This window comes from Bos grunniens, chromosome 23 (assembly GCF_055505025.1).
Source record: "Bos grunniens cultivar Pamir isolate PY7600 chromosome 23, Bosgru_T2T1.0, whole genome shotgun sequence".
Classification (NCBI taxonomy): domain Eukaryota; kingdom Metazoa; phylum Chordata; class Mammalia; order Artiodactyla; family Bovidae; genus Bos; species Bos grunniens.
In genome coordinates this window covers 32,056,165-32,076,004 of record NC_141187.1, presented here as the reverse complement: position 1 = coordinate 32,076,004, position 19,840 = coordinate 32,056,165, and the positions used below count along the sequence as shown (strand labels likewise).

The following is a 19,840-nucleotide window of genomic DNA, read 5'->3' as shown; positions in this document are numbered from 1 at the left end:
GTCTGGGTATGTGGCTTAGCTGGATCCTCCACTTCTGGGTCTCTTACAAGGTTGCAGCCAAAGATAGGTTCTCACCTGAGTTGTGACTGAGGAAGGATCCACTTCCAACCTCACATGGATGTTGGCAGGACTCAGTTCTCTGTCAGTCACACAGACAGAGGGCCTTCCTTACTTCCTGGTTGCTGACCAGAACCCAGCTTCAGTTCCTTGCCGCGTGGGCTTCTCTGTATGGTGGCATTCTTAATCAAAGCCAGCGAACCAGGAAGGAAGGGTGTCAATAGAGAAAGTCTTATGGTAGGTAGAAATTATAGTCTTGGGTAATCACAGAAGTGACATCCTATCAATTTTACCATATTGTATTGGTAAATCAGCCATGCTTTATTCTATCTCACTCCCACACCTGTATTACTCCCATTCCTTTTACTTGGCTCACCTATTTCTCTGAATCCCTGACACTAAATAAAGATAGAAAGTCCTCTGTTAAATCTGAAATACACATTAACCCTCCTAGCACTCTGTCTGTTAAATCATTTTTGAGTTGCCTTTTCTCCTCAAATTGTGTGGTATATTGTTTCAGATGGTGAGATGAGGACTGAGAATTTGACATTAGAAGTGAAACGGGAACCTTGTGAAGAAACAGAATGGTGTAGGGATGGACATCATGAAACTATATGTCAGCATGCCATACAGAGAGGAGACAATGAGCCTAGTGAAAGTTTGGAAATGCAGAATGGGGATGCCACAGGTGAGAAAAATACACGAATGTGATGAATGTAAGAAAATCTTCACCTGGATGAGAGGCCTTCATATGCACAAAAGGATCCACAATGGAAAGAAACCATACTCCAGTACAGAATTTGGGCTTCACAGCAAGGAAAAGCCTTATCAGTGTAAAGAGTGGCAAAGACTTCAGTCAGAAAGCAGGCCTCTCTCAACATCTCAAAATCCACATTGTAGAAAAGGCTCATCAGTGTAATAAATGTGGCAGATGTTTTAGTCAAAGATCAATTCTTTCAAAACATCAAAGTCTCCACACTGAAAAGAAGCCTTTTGAATGTATATACTGTGGGAAAACCTGCCATAGTGCAGACCTCACTGAACATAAACAGTTGCACAACAGAGAGAAGCCTTATGAATGTAGTGAATGTGGGAAAACCTTCAGGCAGCGTTCAAATCTTAGTGAGCATCAGCGAATTCACAGTAAAGAAAAACTTTATGAATGTAAAGTATGTGGAAAAGCCTTCACTCAGTATGCAGGACTTAACCAACACCAGAGAATCCACTCTGGAGAGAAACATTTTGAATGTCTTGTATGTGGTTGAGCTTTTAGCCGAAGCTCAGAACTTATAATACATCACAGAATTCACTCAGGGGAAAAACCTTATGAATGTGCTGAGTGTGGAAAAACCTTTAGAGTGAACTCAACCCTCATCATAAATCAGAGGAGTCACACTGGGGAAAAGCCCTATAAATGTGATGAATGTGGTGAAGCCTTCAGTCAACACTTAGGCCTTAACAAACACAAGTTAGGAGGAAAGCACAGAAACCGTCCTAAACTAAGAAAATACACATGTGATGAGTATGGGAAGACCTTCACACAGTTAACTGGCCTGAGAAACCACAAAAGAATCCATACTGGGGATAAGACTTCCCAGTGTCCTGAGTGTGGCAAGGCCTTTACAAGGGGAGAGCATCTTATTGAACATCAGGGGATTCACCTTATCAATGTAAAGAGTGTGGCAAAGCCTTCAGTCAGAAGACAGGTCTTAGTCATCATATCAAAATCCACACAGGAGAGAAACCTTTTGAATGTTCTGAATGTGGGCGAGACTTCAGCTGTAAATCAAATCTCAATAAACATAAGAGAGTCCACTCTGAGGAAAAATCCTATACATATAAATAGTGTAGGAAGGCCTATTAGGCAGAGAGCATTGCTAATCCAACATCAGAGAGGCCACATCCTGCTAAGCCTCAGCAGTGGCGTGAATGAGGTAAAGCCTAGAAGCTCAGCTTTGATTAGTCACCAGAGAATCCACTAAAATGACTCCTTGCCAAGATGTCTGGTGACAACTTCAAGTAGAATTCAGAATTTTTTTCAATTGAGATGAAATGTTTCTTAAACTTCATTACTTAAAGAATGTCAGAGATACTGTGTTGAAAAGTTGTTTAAAAGTCATAAATGCTGGAAAAGTTGAGAATTTGGGAAAATTAACATTAGCAAGAAATTTACCTGTTACTACCTTTGTTAAATGCAGTGAAGTGTCAGTTAACACCATGAAAAGGTAAATAAGGGCTTCTGTTAAAAAATTATTTTTTATACTGAATTCATGAGTTTTTATGTTTTGCTTTTTGAAATCATTTTGATTTCTGAGTAGCCTTACCCTAGTCTAATGTTGAAATTGCTTTTCACGGTACCAGTTGCAGTCACTGGAGTATCCAAGAGCTTGGAATGTGTGAGATCAGCTGTCTGTTTCTCTACTACCTTGTCTTCCTAACCAAGCCTCTGACCAGAATTGAGTGACCTGCAGACCCTTCCTGATCGTGACCTCTTCCCCGCAACCCGCCCCCCCCAAACTAGCATTTCCTGATGGGAAAAAGATGTGTTACCTTCTAAGTGATGTGGAGGGCATAAAGGTTTGGGCCCACAGTACATCAAAATCTAGTGTGGCCATCATGGCTAAAGCCCAGAGCACACATTTTTTATTGTGAATACAGCTCCTTGAGCTCAAAGAGAGGACAGAAGAGAAGAGGATAAAGTAAGCCTTTCATTTCAGCATTTTCTATCTCTTACAAATTACATTAACACAACTGAAATCTCCTTCAGCTTCAGCACTGCCTATCTCCCTCAGTCAATGTAGTGAGGAACTTTGCTGAAGCTGGTAATAGCTTTCAAGCACTGGAAGAATATTTCCTCGGTTTTGTGACTGCACTTGACTTCTGTTGGATTTTATAATATTTTTAGGGCAATAGAATTCCCTGTCAAAAGCAAGAAAATCTGGCCCAACCATGGTAAAAATACTGGTTTATTTAAGTCCCTCTTAAGCTACCTAGTTTGCTGATTTGTCATTCTGTTGCTTTTTCGCTCTACTGCCTTTAATCCTCTGAAAATAAGACTCAAAACTTTCCTGTTCACAGAGAATGTTTCCCCTTGTCTCTTTTTGTAGTTACTACCTCTCACTTCCAAGGTGAATAAAACTATCATTTCTCTTTTAGGCCAATGATATTTAACTATCTTCAGGCTCCAGCCTATTCATATAAATACAGTGTTTTCTTAAATGGCAAATATGGAGCATTAAAAGTTATTAAATGTTGTGTCAGTCCTTGAAGCCCAAGTCAAGTGTGACTCACTAGTCCAACACTTTTTTTTAGGTGTAATTTGCATATTCAGATCTACAACAAAATTATTCAATATTCATATATATTATGAAATAATCACCACAAAAATGTCTAGTCAATATCCATTAATATCCATCAACATGGATAACATTTAATATCCATCAACACAGATAACAAAATTTTCTTCTTTTGATGAGAACAGTTAAGATCAACCCTCTTAGCAACTTTCAAGTATGCAATACAGTATTAACTATAGTCACCATGTTGTATATTACATCCCGATGACTTTATTTTATAATGTAAGGTTGTGCCTTTGACCGCCTTCACCCGTTTCACCCCTACCCTCTCCCCCAACTCTGGCAACCACCTACCTCTTCTCTGTGAATTTTATTTTTTTCCTGTTGTTTTAGATTGCATGTAGAAGTGAGATCATATGGTATTTGTCTTTCTCTGACTTACTTCACTCAGCATAATGTCCTCAAGTTGTTGGAAATGGCAAGATTTCCTTTTTCGGAGGAGGAGCGCGGGGGCCGGCGGCGGCGGCGCGGTCCGACGGCCTGGGCGGCGAGAGGACAGCGCGGGGTCTGCCTATGTGACTGGGTGGGCGCCGGCGCGGCCTCCGTCTGGAGAGGATTCAAGATGACCAACGAAGAACCTCTTCCCAAAAAGGTTCGACTGAGTGAAACAGACTTCAAAGTTATGGCACGAGATGAATTAATTCTAAGGTGGAAACAGTATGAAGCCTATGTGCAAGCTTTGGAGGGCAAGTACACAGATCTCAACTCTAATGATGTAACTGGCTTAAGGGAATCTGAAGAAAAACTAAAGCAGCAGCAGCAAGAATCTGCACGCAGGGAAAACATTCTTGTAATGCGACTAGCAACCAAGGAGCAAGAAATGCAAGAGTGTACTACTCAGATCCAGTACCTCAAGCAAGTCCAGCAGCCTAGCGTTGCACAACTGAGATCAGCAATGGTGGACCCAGCGATCAACTTGTTATTCCTAAAAATGAAAAGTGAACTGGAACAGACTAAAGACAAACTGGAACAAGCCCAAAATGAACTGAGTGCCTGGAAGTTTACGCCTGATAGCCAAACAGGCAAAAAGTTAATGGCGAAGTGTCGAATGCTTATCCAGGAGAATCAAGAGCTTGGAAGGCAGCTGTCCCAGGGACGTATTGCACAACTTGAAGCAGAGTTGGCTTTACAGAAGAAATATAGGGAGGAGCTTAAAAGCAGTCAGGATGAACTGAATGACTTCATCATTCAACTTGACGAAGAAGTAGAGGGTATGCAGAGTACCATTCTAGTTCTTCAGCAACAACTGAAGGAGATGCGCCAGCAGTTGGCTCAGTACCAACAGCAGCAGTCTCAAGCCGCAGGCCCGAGTACCAGCAGGACTACATCTTCGGAGCCTGTAGGACAGGCAGAGGCCACAGGTAAAGACTGCATCGTCTGGCCAACGGACCAAGTAATGGCAGTTCCTCCCGGCAGAGGACGTCTGGGTCTGGATTTCACAGGGAGGGGGACACAGCCGAAGATGACTTTCCTTCTTCTCCAGGGAATGGGAATAAGGCCTCCAGCAGCTTGGAGGAGAGAACTGGCAGAGGAGGTAGTAGTTACGTAAACCAACTCAGTGCGGGGTATGAAAGTGTAGACTCTCCCACGGGCAGTGAAAACTCTCTCACACACCACTCAAATGACACAGACTCCAGTCATGACCCGCAAGAGGAGAAACCCGTGAGTGGGAAAGGTAACCGAACTGCGGCTTCCCGCCACGTTCAGAATGGCTTGAACTCAAGTGTAAATGTACAGAGTTCAGTTTTGTAAAAAAACAAAAAAATTTCCAGCAAATTTTTATACAGTGTCATTTAATTTGGAAGAGGATACTGTGCAGTTAATTAACGCATACTTTTGTCACAATTTGCCTTTTTTGTGGGTGGTTTTTTTTTTTCCTTTTTGCTTCAATACTTCTGCCACTTTGGAAATTGTAACAGTTAATTACTTTGAATGTTGCTAAAAGGACATTTTGTGTAGGGTCAGGTTATTTTTATATGAGTTAATGTGAAGTTGTAAATGGAACTTTTTGCTTAAAGTATAACACAGTGATGTCTGTGTGAATCTGTGTCTACCCTAGAACCTGTGCTGTGTGAGGGCATTCTTACTCATGCTGTTACTATGCTTATGCACCATTCAGACTTGTCAGAGTAGATGTGGGTTTATGACTGCCAAGTTTGCCCAGTACAGTAGTTTTATCACTAAAAGTTGGACTTGTTGAAGGAGTCCTATAGTAGTTTCAGTGTTAGATACAGTTTTTCCCACCATACATCTATGCATTTTCTCTTTAGGTGATTGAATGTTTAAGAAATTTGTGTGCATAGTTACTCAGTTTTTATGAATTGTTGTATCCTGTTAATGCATATTGCTCTGTGACTACAGTATATCTTACCTGTACTGACCAAACTTAAATAAAGATTTTTATTGTAACTCCTTAAAAAAAAAAAAAAAAGATTTCCTTTTTCTTGGCTGAACTGTATACACACCCACATTTTCTTTATCCATTTATCTGTCGATGGGCACTTAGGTTGCTTTCATCTGTTGGTTATTGTAAGTAATGTTGTAGTGAACAGGGGGGTACAGGTATCTTTTTGAGTTGGTGTTTTTGTTCATTTGGGTAAATACCAAGGAATAGAATTGCTGGATCATGTTGATGAATCTCCATACTGTTTCCCATAGTGACAGTACCTATTTACATTCCCACCAGCAGTGTACAAGCACTCTCTTTTCACCACATCCTCACCAACATTTATTTCTTGTCTCTTGGTAATTGCCACTCAAACAGATTTGAGGTGGTATCATTGTGGTTTCAATTTGCATTTTCCTAATGATTGGTGATACAGAGCACCTTTTCATGTTATCTGTCAGCCATCTGTATGTCTTCTTTGCAAAAATGTCTATTCAGATCCTCTGCCCATTTTTTTAATTGTTTTTTTTTTTTCTTTTGAGTTGTATAAGTTCTTTATACTTTTCAATACTAACTCCCCCATCAGCCATGTGGTTTTGCAAGTATTGTCTCCCATTATGTAGGTTGGTTGCCTTTTCATTTTGTTGATGGTTTTCTTTGCTGAGTTCTCAGTTCAGTTCAGTCACTCAGTCGTGTCCGATTCTTAGTGACCCCATGAATTCCAGCATGCCAGGCCTTTGCTGAGCAAAAGCTTTTTTAATGTAATGTGGTCTTTTTTTTTTTTTTTTGGCATTTTTCATCACCAAGACCAATATCAAGTAGATTACCCCTCATGTTTTCTTCTAGAAGTTTTACATTTCCGGTCTTAATGTTCAACTCTTTAATCCATTTTGACAATTTTTGTGTATGGTGTAAGAGAGTGGCCCAGTTTCATTCTTTTGCTTATGTTCCAGTTTCCTTAACACTGTTCATTGAAGGGACTGTCCTTTCCCCATTGTATACTCTTGGTTCCTTTGTTGTAAATAAATTGACCATATATGTATGGGTTTATTTTTGGACTCTGTTCCATTGATCTGTATGTCTGTTATATGCAAATAACACACTGTTTTGATTATTATGGTTTTGTAATATAGTTTAAAATCAGAAAGTGTGATGCTTCCAGCTTCATTCTTCTTTTTCAACATCACTTTGGCTATTTGGGGTCTATTTTGGTTCCATATGAATTCTAGGATTGTTTGTTCTATATCTGTGAAAAATATCATTGGAATTTTGGTAGGGATTGCACTGAATCTCCAGATTGCTTTGAATTGTATAGTACAGTGTCAAAATCTAAAGTAGCTTCTCAAAAGATCTTACCTCAGTGAAAATATTGGTTCCCAGCCTTCAGCACTGGGTTATCAACCAACACAAACCCTTGATAGGCACAGCCTGACCCATGGACAGTAAAATCTTGTAAGGGATTCTGAAGACCCTCAATAAGGATAACTAGTCACTTCCAGAAAATGGAAAAAAGGATTTGAGGGGGATTCTGTTTTTTAACCCTTGGAAGGCTAGCTTATATTCTCTTTAAAGTGATGATAAAGATAAATTTCAGGAATGTTTGTAATTTGTTTTAAAAGTAAATGTAGGGAAAAAAACAAGTACTGTATTGATTCATCAGACTCTGAGAAAGCAAGACTACCATATGACCCAGCAATTCCACTCCTGCGTATATACCTGAAAAAAGTTAAAACACTAAGTCAAAAACATAACATGCACCCCAATGTTCATATTTACAGTTGCTCAGATATGAAAGCAACCTAAGCATCAACAGATATGTGCTTGCAGCAACATGGACCTGAAGGGTATTAAGCTAAGTGAAATCAGAGAAAGACTATGATATTACTTACATGTGAAATCTAAAAAAGTAATGAATATAATAAAAGGAACACAGAAATAAAGAACAAACTAGCTGTTACCAGTGGGGAGAGGGAAACAGGGAAGGGTAATGTAGGGATAGAGGATTAAGAGGTACAAACTATTGTGTATAAAATAAGTTACAAGGATATATTGTACTGATTTTATAAGTATTGTGTATAAAATAAGTTACTTATTTTATAACACTTATAAATAAGTTACTTATAAAAAATAAGTTACTTATCAAATAAGATACTTATGTACTTATTTTATAAGTATTGTGTATAAAATAAGTTACAAGGATATATATTACTATAAGATATTATATCAATATCTTATAGTAACTATAAATGGAATTTAAAACTTTTAAAACCTTTAAAACTTTTAAATTGCTGTATCATACACCTGTAGCAACATTATACATCAACTGTACTTCAATTATTAAATAATCTTTTTTTAAAAGATTGATTCATCAGAGCATTGATTCATTAGAGACTCTAGGAAAGCAATTCCTTCAACCACAAAGGTCTCCCTTGGCAGAGGGATAGGGGACTTAATCTCAAGGTCCAAGCAATACCCAGGCAGTGTTCCAGCACTAGACCAGTTTCCATGAAACTCTTACTGCATCCAGCTTCTTAGGATTCCCTGGTAAGAGGAAAAGTCAGCCACACTCCCCACCAGATTTTCCCAATATCTGGTCTGGAAACAGGAGGGGGGCAATCTGAAAGAAAGGTCTGTGGCCTTGGGAATGGCTGAAAGCTACTTGGATGGGTGAAAATTATGACCCTGCTAGGATCCAGATCTTAACATGGGAAAATGTTGGAACCTCTTCCTGTCATTATCCACCCTAATACCCCAACCTTGAGTTTGTCATCCCAGTATTGTCTAACACCTTGTTTATGTGGCTTGTTTACCTACTGACAGAAAGGGAGGGTATACAGCCAAAGAGAGGCTGCTTTCCTGGAATTTCTATAGACTCAGAAACTCAAGCATGCATCCCAGTGGGAGCGGAAAAGGTTGCAACCGTGTTACCACAGCCTAAATTTCGTACAATTCACACCGCCTTGCCTTTTCTTCTCCGTGAGCCTGGGGACACAGTTCTTGGAGAAAGTGAACAGTTCCTGGTCCCCTGATTCCTCCAGGATGCAGAGAGGGCAGTTTTGAAATATTAGCTAAGATTCTCTTTCAGATGGGAAAGGTTCAACTCTGGGCAGCTGATTTGAATGGACGTGGGGATTGTGAGCAGGGATAGAAGAGCCAAGAGAAGCGCGTCATAGAGCTAGTTGTAATCACGGCTTTCCCCATCTAGAGAACCGAAGTCCAGAGCAACATCCTTCAAAAGCCTCCAGGAAAATCGAGGGAAGACTTCACCTGCGCACTGAGCAGATTTTGTTTCCCGGCTTTTGGTTTGGTATTTGGCAATTTAGGTCCTAAGAATGGCTTCTGGTTTTTCCAGCGTTCTGTTTCTTTTGAAGACTTTTGACACCACTGGTTTCACCTTCTCCCTTGCTTGTCAAGCCTAAAACAAACCAGTCAATGAAACTTGATCACGTCTCCACTGGATTTTAAGGGGAAATAATTTGCAACCTTCTCGTTTGAAATACTGCATGAGAGGTAACAGCATTGGGCTGTGGAGACAAGAGTGCTCCGTTTAAACCTCGGCCGGGCAACTCTGCCTGGGACCCTGGGCAGGCACCCATCTTGAAAGGGCGGTACTGGGATTGCCTTAATTTTTTTTTAATTTATTTTACTGAAGTAATGTTGATCGTGGCTCAGCTGGCAAAGACTCTGCCTGCAATGCGGGAGACCTGGGTTTGATCCCTGGGTTGGGAAGATCTCCTGGAGAAGGGAAAGGCTACCCACTCCAGTATTCTGGCCTGGAGAATTCCATGAACTGTATAGTCTATGGGGTCACAAGGAGTCGAAGATGACTGAGTAACTTTCATGATTGATTTACCACGTTGCATTAATTTCTGCTGTACTGCAAAGTAATGCAGTTACACACACATATATTCTTTTATTTTATGCCCTATCACAGGATATTGAATATAGTTCCCTGTGCTGTACAGTAAGACTGTTGTTTATACATTCTATTTATAACTTTGCATCTGCTAGGAATTCTCTTATTTAATACTGTGTGTAAAGCACTTAGGCTAGTGCTCCGCAGAGTAGGAGCTGTGTAGGAGTTTGCCATTATTATCATTACCCAGCTATAAAGAAGGTGGAAACCAAAATTTTTTAAACCTAGAGAGAGGTCCCCACCTCCCCCAATAAGAAGCATGACAGGTTTAATGCCACCAACTTGTGCTCCACGACCGACGGTCTGCACTTCCAGGGAATAAGTAAAAGCTGAAGCTTAGAGCGTGGGTTGGAGGGTGGGGCGGGGAAGGGGTAGGGGTTTTTGCTGGCGAGGAGTCTACACTGTCGTTGGATGGAAAAGTTTGGGGAATGCGGGCGGGTGAGTACTTCTCACGGAGCTGTCAGCCTGTGGACCGCAGATGTTTTTCAATTTCGCACTTTTACCTACATGCCTTTAAATTATGGATAAGGAATTTCCTACAAATAGGGTATTAACCCCTACTTCATCTTTTCTTGTCAACACAGTTATATGTGTCTTTGCTTATTTACTTATATGCTCCCTGACCGTTGGATGGCATGGTCATCCCTGATGGCATGGTTGAATGGCATCACCAACTTGATGGACATGAGTATGAGCAAGCTCCAGGAGTTGGTTATGGACAGGGAAGCCTGGTGTGCTGCAGTCCATGGGGTCACAGAGTCAGACACGACTGATTGACTGAACTGACTGACTCTGACTCCCTGACCGTTGCATTAATTCTTTCTTGCTTATTCAATAAAGTGAGGTTAAATATATTATAACTTTTATAATGGACATTTAAAAACACAAAGAAAATATAACGTAGTCTAATGTGTTCATCACCCAACTGTAAAAATTAGTATTTTTGCCAATCTCTCTCTCTAAATATATATGTATGTGTATATACATATATGTATTTCCCAACCTTTTTCCTCCTATATTTTAAAGAAAATCAAGGCATAATATCATTTTACCCATCAAGACTTCAATACATAAAGGAGACAGAATTTTAAAATATATGTCCTGCTCATTTATTTATGGACATGTCTAGTAGGGGGAAGATGGTTTCTTCAGATTTTTTTTTTTTTTTTCTTCATCTCACTTTATTTTCATCAGTGTGTTAATTTTCTTACAATGATCATTTTGTTTTCTCCACTAGACTGCCAAGGAATTCCATCATGAATATTTTGGGGGGTTTTCCCCCCACTGGGTTTTATTTTCTACTTGAATACAATTTAATGTAATTATTAGTTTATTATTTATTTTGCTAGTATTACAACTACCATAATAGCAAATGATTTACACAGCAATAACTATTTGTAAAACAAGTTTCTAAGCATTTCACTGATGTTAACTAATTTAATGTTAACTAATTTGATGTTTCACTAATTTAATACCATAATTTTATGGTTTAAAAAAACTAAGATTATCAACCCAAAAGTTTTAATTAATTAAAAATATGCTTTCTAGTTACCTTAATTCTAATGCTTATATTTGTTATTAAATTTGTTAACAATAGTTATTGTTTACTTACACTGACATTGGTGTAATAAGACCAAAACAAATACATTCCTTGACCTCTTGCTGCAGGGAGAGTGGTTTAAGTTAAACTTCAGTGAAACTCTTAGTTAACAGCAGAAATCCACCCTCACCCCTGAGCTTCCACTAGGAATAGTTCTGAAGTCACTGGTGTGAAATAAGGTTGCCTTTGAGTCTCTGAAAGGTAGGTGTGAGTGGTAGCCGATGACACAAAGGGTAACAATTTACTCGCTCCACTCAAAGGAATAAATAAGATGGTTTTATTTGGTATTTTAGATGAAGTACCTCTAAGGGTTTTGTGCCCATCAATGGCATTTGGAAATTCGGTGAATCAGTTGAGAAAGGAGTTCCTCCCAACAAAGCTAAGGGCTGAGCTAAGAAATTTAATAGAGAGGGAAAAGGGACCAACATTTTTGGTAGAAAAGAACATTTCAACCTTCAAACTTCTGCACTACATTTTGTTTTTCGTTGTCTAGTGTCTGACTTTTGAGACCCCAAGGCTTGTAGCCTGCCACGCTCCTCTATCGGTGGGATTTCTCAGGCAAGTGTGGGTTTGCCGTTTCGTTCTCCAGGGCATCTTCTTGACTCAGGAATCGAACCTTCATCTCCCGCATTGCGGGCGGAATCTTTACCGTTAAGCCACCTTTAAAAGTACACGAACTCCTATGAGTGGAAAAGGTTTCTTGATTGTCATTTTATCTCAGAGGTTGTCAGAACCAGAAGGGACATTAGGGGCTACTCAATCCGGCCCGCACTGTGGGGTTTAGGAAAGAGCCACAACCGGGACCTGCACCTTGACTCCCGCATCAGGGATTATTTGCCCACCCCACCGTTGGTTGATAGGAGTCAGGCTAAACCAATCTTGTGCTACGATGCAAACGACTTCCCATTAGGACTCTCGCTCTTTTCTACTTTTTTTTTTTTTTCCAAAACACGTTCTCCTGCGTTGCTGATTTTTCAGACTGATCAATGCCAAGAGAGTAAAACAATAGACAAATGAGGGCATCTCCTGGCTGGCGAGCATATCACAAAAGTAAATAGAAAGGAATCGGGATTCTGGTACCACGTAGAAAACGGGAATCCTGGGAGTTCTGATCAAGAGGTGGGGAAATCTGTCCCTTCAATGCGAAATGCAGCGGTCGAGGGACCTTGTGAAAGTCGGTTGAGTGTTTCCCTGGGGACGCAGAGCTGAGTTGACAAGACAGTGTTGGCCTGTGTCCAACAACGTGTATTATGCTTGGTTTTACCTGTTATCAGGTATTTGCCAAGTAACTTCACCACTCCAAGCGCTGTCAATTACTGTCCGTTGTGAAATTTACTTTAAGACACCTAACTCACACTGTGGTTGTGACGATTAAGCCGGGAAAAGAACGATTAGATGCATTACTATAAAACGCCTGCCAGAAGATGTTGAAAAAGGAAGACTTAACATGCGACGAGGTGGCCGAGTGGTTAAGGCGATGGACTGCTAATCCATTGTGCTCTGCACGCGTGGGTTCGAATCCCATCCTCGTCGACTGGCTGAGTTTGTGAGGGGTGGTTACTTGTTTTGGCGAGGTAATTCGTAACTGAGTTACTCATTCAGTTGAGTGAAGTAAATTAATTCCTTCTATTCCACCTACCCCACCACCCCCACCCCCGCCCCGCCCCGTTCCCGACTTCCTTGGTAGCATTTTGTCATAGCTGTGAACTTTGTTAAATGATACGTTTGATTAGTGTTTCATTCTCCCATTCTCCCGTGAAATTTTCATTCCAAGTTTTGCTTAGCAGAGATTTTCCACTGAGGAAATCACTGAAGAATTTATTGAAGACCATAGAAAAACATTGCCTAATAAATTTAGAGGAGCGTATAAAGTTGTTTATAGAGAAGTGTACACAAAATTATGGGTTATTTAAGGCATTATCAGGTTTATCTTTAGAGAATTTTTGTCTACTATCTTTTAACTTTAAAAGCAACCATTTCTAAGGATTCCTATCATTGACAAGGAAGAAGAATATGTATCTCTTAGAGATACGACAAAACTAAAAAGTACACACTACAATATTCTCAGTTAAAGCTAAGTATTTCTCCCTGAGAAAAGGTCATAAAAATCTGGGACTTCCCTGTTGGCCCAGCAGTTAAGACTCTTCACTTCCACTGCAGAGGGCACAGGTTTGATCCCTGCTCAAAGCACTAAGATCCCCGAATGCCCTGTGATGCACTCCCCCCCCAAAGTAACATGCAGTTTCTGCTTGTGACTTCCATCTTGACAGACTTTGGGAGGAAAAAATATAATGTACTTTTTCATTTTATTACTTATTTTATTTATTGCCATTTTGGAGTAAGTATTATGTTCATATGATTCAAAAACTATAAAAATCTATATAGCAAATTTTGTCACCAATTACCCTTCCCACCAGTAGGACATTATTGGCCCCAACGTGTCATTCCAGAAACACAGTATGCATATATAGTACTAAGCTCTCCAAGATACATTTTTATTGAAGTATAGTTAATTTACAATGTTGTATTAATTTCTACTATACAGCAAAGTGATACAGTTACATATCTATATTCTTTTTATTCATATATTCTTTTCCATTATGGTGTATCACAATATAGTTCCCTGTACTGTACAGTAGGACCTTGTTTTTAACCCTTCTATATATAATAGTTTGCCTCTGCTAACCCCAAACTCCCAATCCTTCCCTCCCCAATCCCCAGCAACCACAAGTCTGTTCTCTATGTCTTTGAGTCCATTTCTATTTTGTAAATGAATTCATTTGTATCATATTTTAGAGTCCACATGTAAGTGATGTCATATAACATTTGTCTTTCTCTTTCTGACTTACTTCACTTATGATAATCTCTAGTTCCAGCTACGTTGGTCCAATGGCATTATTTTATTCTTTTTATGGCTGAGTAGTATTCCATAGTATATAAGTACCACATCTTCTTTAGCAATTCATCTGTTGATGGACATTTAGGTGGTTTCCATGTCTTGGCTATTGTGAATAGTGCTGCTTTGACCATATGAGTGCATGTATCCAAAATATAATGTTCAATGAAAAAGAGCATAGTGCAAGACAATGTATATAATGCTACTTATTTTAAAAGGTAAATATATCTGCATCTAAATTTATACACCATTTTGCATATGTGTCTATAGCTGTAATATAAATGTCTAGGAGATAAGCTGTGTTCTAGGGTGTAGTCATTTGTAAGATATTTTCCAATTTCCTCCATAGGGATTATATTAATTTATGCACATGTGCCATCTATGGGATCGCACAGAGTCGGACACGACTGAAGCGACTTAGTAGCAGCAGCAGTGCCTGCTAAGTCACTTCAGTTATGTCTGACTCTGTGTGACCCTATGCACTGTAGCCTGTCACGCTCCTGTATCCATGGGATTCTCAAGGCAAGAATACTGGAGTGGGTTGCCATGCCCTCCTCCTGGGGATCTTGCCAACATGGGGATGGAGAACGTGTCTCTTACATTTCCTGCATTGGGAAGCAGGTTCTTTACCACTAGCCCCATCTGGGAAGCCCCCCAACCAAATAAGTAGAAAGGAGACCAGACCACATCTGCTCCTGCAGCCCTATAAGGGGAATTTTTATTTCAACTAGCATTGTCACAGATCATCTAAATGGAAGCACAAGCACCCGCAGTGAGAAGGAAATAGGAGTCCTGATTTCTCATAAGCTTGGTGGCTTTTGTTTATTACAGATTTTCTGGATGTCCAGTGGCAGTTTATAAATTGGACTGATTGATGATTTAATGGATTTTAGGGACTGGTGAAATTGAGCTTTCTGTGGTTTTAGGGTGGATTGTTTTATTAGAATGAAAATTTTAAATGTCTGAATCAGAGGTCTCATGTTGGATCACTGGATTAACTCCTATGCAATCCAAGAGATTACTCTAGTTCAACAGTTCTCAAAAGTGTATTTCTCCCAAGCAACACCAGCATCATCGTCACCTGCAAACTTGTTAGAAATACAAACTCCAGGACTGGGGCCCAACAATTTGTGCTTGAACAAATTCTGGGGTAATCCTGATAAATGCTGAAGTTTGAAACTCTAGTTTTATTCTGTTTTGTTTTGTTTTAAAACATGGTTATCCTAGTTGCTGTCCATCTTGGTAAAATCTTTTTTCCTCAAGACCCACATTTCTCCTGTCATTCCAGCATCAACATGAGTGTCTATCCTGATTTTTTCCCTGCTCTGCCAGGATTAATTGTTCTAACCCCTCCTCTACCCACACAGCTAGGACTCACAGAGCAAGCTAAGGTGGTGTTAAAGACACCGGCCAAAGACCACCAGGAACAAACCTGACAAAATCAGTGTAATGAATTAATACAGCGACAGGATACTCCGGGAAACACCGCTCAACAAGAGAAGTGAGAGAAAACCTCCTTTATTAAGAACCTAGTTACTTTCAGTTCAGTTCCGTTGAGTTCAGTCGCTCAGTCGTGTCCGACTCTTTGCGACCCCATGAATCGCAGCACGCCAGTCCTCCCTGTCCATCACCAACTCCCGGATGACTCTAAAGAGGCTCTAAAGGGAGCGAGAAGCGGGTCTGGGTTGATAGCTATTTCTGAGGAGGGATTAGAAGAAGCGCAGATTATCTGGGGATTAGGTATAGTCTTGAAAAGAGGGTGGTTTTAGGTATTCCAGTAATAGATGGGACGTAGCCGAGTGGGTCTGGGACATCGTAAGAAGGCAGTAATCACTCAAAGAGCGGACCGTGGTGGCTTTTCACAGTTGCTGCTTGATCTTGGAGAAAACACTGATTCTTGTTTACTTTGTAGCTGGCATTACCTGTATCTTTCCTCCCAGCCTGATAACAGCAGCCATCCCCACCCTCCTCCTTTTTTTGTTGTTGTCCTTTTTCAATCGGAGTAGGTTTTCTTCCTTTCCATCTAGACAGGCTTTTACTCTTTCAGGGGAGGTTGCTTTGACTGTGGACTTTCAGGAGACTTCGGAGAGGAAGCAGGCCGAGATTTCCTCCTTTTAACCCCAGTCCAAAGCACCTAAGAGACGAGGCGCGGGAGAACGGCCTGCAGAGGGGGACGAACTTGGGCTCCCGCCTTCTCTGCCTGCTGCTGCTTTGAGGTCTTTCCAGGCTAGGGTTGGGGTGGGGGTCGGTAAGGAAAGCAGAACCGAAGGCCGCCTCTCGAGAATTATCCCAGCGAACAGGGAGGTCGCTTCCCGCACATGCCCCGCGGAGAAGAAAGCGCCCCCCGCTGGAGGTAGGCGATAGGGTGCCAGATGAAATACAACGCCCAGCTACATGTGACTTTCAGATAATGAGCAATTTTTTTGTATACAGGTGTGGAAAACCTAGATAGTGGTTGCACATCTGTGAGCAGCCTTCAGGGCACGGCGGGCGGCGAGGAGGGTTCTTGACGATTCTGAGGCCAGAGAGCGTCTTCATCTCAGGAAATCTCACTCACCCTTCCTTTTCACCGGCTCCCCAGGAATTTGTAAACTTCCAAGAGAAAATGCTCGTTTCTGACTTCTCCAGGGCTCGGGCCACTTGGGAATCACAGAAAGAGGCATTAAATGATGACTTGAGAACTCCTTCGCTTTGAAATATAACTCTCTCTTTGAAACTAAGCGTATTGTTATGTCAGAACGGGGTGTTACTCAAAAAGGGGGAAAAAAATAAAAAGCGGGGTGGGCTGGCGGGGGAGGGGCGCAGAAACGAGCTCGTCCTAGTCACTTACCCGAGAGCCAAAGCTAAACTGGACCCAAAGGTCGCTTCGAGATATGATATGGAGGATATGAACTCCGATCGTCAGATTCAAAGACCAGAACGCTGTTACACAGTAGGACAGTTATCAGGTGGTGTTTGTGATGTTTAAGTGAAAAGGACTGGCAGCCTTGGCTGCGGCTCCTGCTCTCCCACTGCCTTGGAGGAATCCCCTGACCTGCGCCGTCTGCTCTCTCAGTCCCCCTTATTTGCTCCAGTTCTTTGGGTTCTTCATTCTCTTGCATCTCCAGCTCCCGCGGATCTTCAAATAACCTGGCTGGAACGGCGCGGGCATTGAAACGGTGTGAGTCTAGAGGAGATGCGTTGCCCCGTCCACTCCAGTTTCGTTCAGTCCAGAGGTTCGCTTTCTCTTTGGGGAGAGTTTCTGCAACTCTCTTGGTCGCAGGGCACAGTCCAGTGTGGAAAGAATGTTCATAATTTCAAGTTCAGGTAAAACTAAAAGATACTACCCTAATCAACGCTATGCAGAGTAATTTTAAGAACCTGGATATGTGTATTTCTGGAAAATATAACATACGGAAATGACCCTAGAAGAAATAAAAAATCCGAACAGACCAGTTACAATTGAAGACATAAAGCTGTCAACAAACTACCCTGAAAAAATATCAGACATAAGTTTCACAGATGAATTTTAATAAACTATTACAGAACAGATAATTCTAATGCATTTAAAACTGTTAGAATATAGAAAAAGAAGAGAATATTCGATCTTGGATGGGGATGGGGAACAAATAATGATCTTTAAACTAAAACTGATTACCAATAAGAAAACCCACCTAGTTCTCCCCTGGTGGTGCAGTGGATAAGAATCCGCCTGCCAATGTGGGGACACAGTCTTGGGAAGATTCCACATGCCAAAGAGCAAAGGCCCCGTGGACCACAACTATTGAGTAGAGACAAGACCCATGCAACCAAAAATCAATTAATTAAAAAAGAAAACCACATATTTTTATTTATGCTGAATCCTAAATAAAATCAGAGTAAACAGAATCCAGCAGCACATTAGAGGAGTAAAATTTTTTCTATGGCAAGATGGAGATGAGCATTAAAATTGTTTAAAATTTTAAAACTTTTAAACACAATTCACCATATTAGCATATCTCACTAGAAACATCTACATTTAGTAGATATGGAAAAGGCATTTTATTTTGTTAACATCCATTTTGATAAACATTTAAATAAAAGAATAGATATTTCCTTACTTAACTGTGATAAACATATCTAACTTACATCAACACCATCCTGCTTTCAGAGGAAACATCTTATGGCTTCTCTTTGAAGTTAGCAACATGTTAGAAAAATGTCCATTCTGATTACTATTATTTTATATTGCTCTGCAGGAACTAGACAATGCATTTAATGAGAAATAAGTTAGAAAAGAGTTAAAATTATATAAAGGTATCCAAGGATTTATTTATAAAGCTAAATATACTTATAAAAATAAACAAGAGAAATCAATTGCCTTCACACACACAGAATAAAAGAAAACATCTCTGCTTTCAATAGCAACAAAAGAGATAAAACAAATAATTTTTTTCTATTTTGCTATATTTATTCATTTGGTTTCTTTTTAAGTTTCCATATATAAGTGATAATATAAAGTATTTATCTTTCTCTGTCTAACATTTCACTAAGCATAGTAGCATCTAGGTCCATCCACATTTTTGAAATAGCAGAATTTCATTCTTTTTATGGCTAAATAATATTCCATTGTGTATATATACCACATCTTCTTTATTCATTTACCTGTTAATTGATACTTAGGCTGCTTCCACATCTTGACTATTATAAATAATGCTGCTATGAACATTTGTGTGCATGTATATTTTTGAATTAGTGTTTTTATTTTGTTTGGGTATATATCTAGGAATGGAATTGCTGGATCATATGGTAGTTCTTGTAGAAGGAAATGGCAACCCACTCCAATATTCTTGCCTGGAGAATCCCATGGACAGAGAAGCCTGGCAGGCTACAATCCATGGGGTCTCAAGAGTCAGACATGACTTGGTGACTAAACCACCACCACCATGGTAGTTCTATTTTTAGTTTTTGAGGCACCTCCATATTGTTTTTCATAGTGGGTTCACCAATTTACATTCCCACCAACTGTGAAAAGGGTTCCTTTCCTCCATATTTTCTCCATTTGTTATTTGTACACTTTCTGAGGATAACCATTCTGACAGGTGTGAGATATCTCATTGTGGTCTTAATTAACAATTCCTTGATGATTAGCAAGGTTGAGCATCTTTTCAGGTGCCTGTTGACTATCTGTATGTCTTCTTTGGAAAAATGTCTCTTCTGGTCTCCTGCTCATCATTTAATCAGGTTGGGTTTTTTGGTTTCTTTAGTTTGCTTTGAGTTAAATGAGCTACTTATATATTTGGGCACTGACCAGTTATCAATCACATCATATGCCAATGTTTTCTCTCATTCAGTAGGTTGTCTTTTTGTTTTGTTGAGAAATAAATTTAAGAGGAAAATACCAGGTCAATAATAAGAAAACTTAAAATCTTGTTTACTGAAGCCATATATGGAGAGAAAGTCACATCAATTTTCTCTACATGTTAGTGAAAGGGTTAACGGCTAGGCAAGTCTGCCTAGGGAGGCCTGTGGTCCCCAAGCCCCAGGAGGAGACAAACTGGCAAGCCGCCAAACTTTTTTTCCCTGCATTCTTTTGCTCCCATTTCAACTACTTAGCAGGGGCCTTTAGTTCTGTGTTGCTATAAGGAGGATGGGTTCTGCCTGAAAGTAA

At 40.2% G+C, this 19,840-nt stretch overlaps 2 protein-coding genes and 1 non-coding gene across 4 annotated transcripts in view; all 3 read left to right on the top strand.

Moving 5' to 3' along the window:
* Positions 1–2,324, top strand: part of ZKSCAN8 (zinc finger with KRAB and SCAN domains 8) — a 54,153-nt gene extending 51,829 nt beyond the window's left edge. For both annotated transcript variants that reach the window (XM_086369758.1, XM_086369756.1), the window contains one exon: positions 578–2,324. The gene's annotated coding sequence lies outside the window, so the exon portion shown is untranslated. The remainder of the gene's footprint in view (positions 1–577) is intronic.
* LOC147347345 (pre-mRNA-splicing regulator WTAP-like) lies at positions 609–8,159 on the top strand. The gene is given in 3 exon segments (XM_086369776.1): positions 609–745; positions 3,805–4,783; positions 4,786–8,159. Coding segments are annotated over 3 exon segments (1,452 nt in total). The 5' UTR covers positions 609–652; the 3' UTR covers positions 5,166–8,159.
* Positions 8,160–12,766: 4,607 nt separating this feature from the next.
* TRNAS-GCU (transfer RNA serine (anticodon GCU)) lies at positions 12,767–12,848 on the top strand. Its single transcript has one exon. It is a non-coding gene; the product is annotated as a tRNA-Ser (tRNA).
* The last annotated feature ends 6,992 nt before the right edge of the window (positions 12,849–19,840 follow it).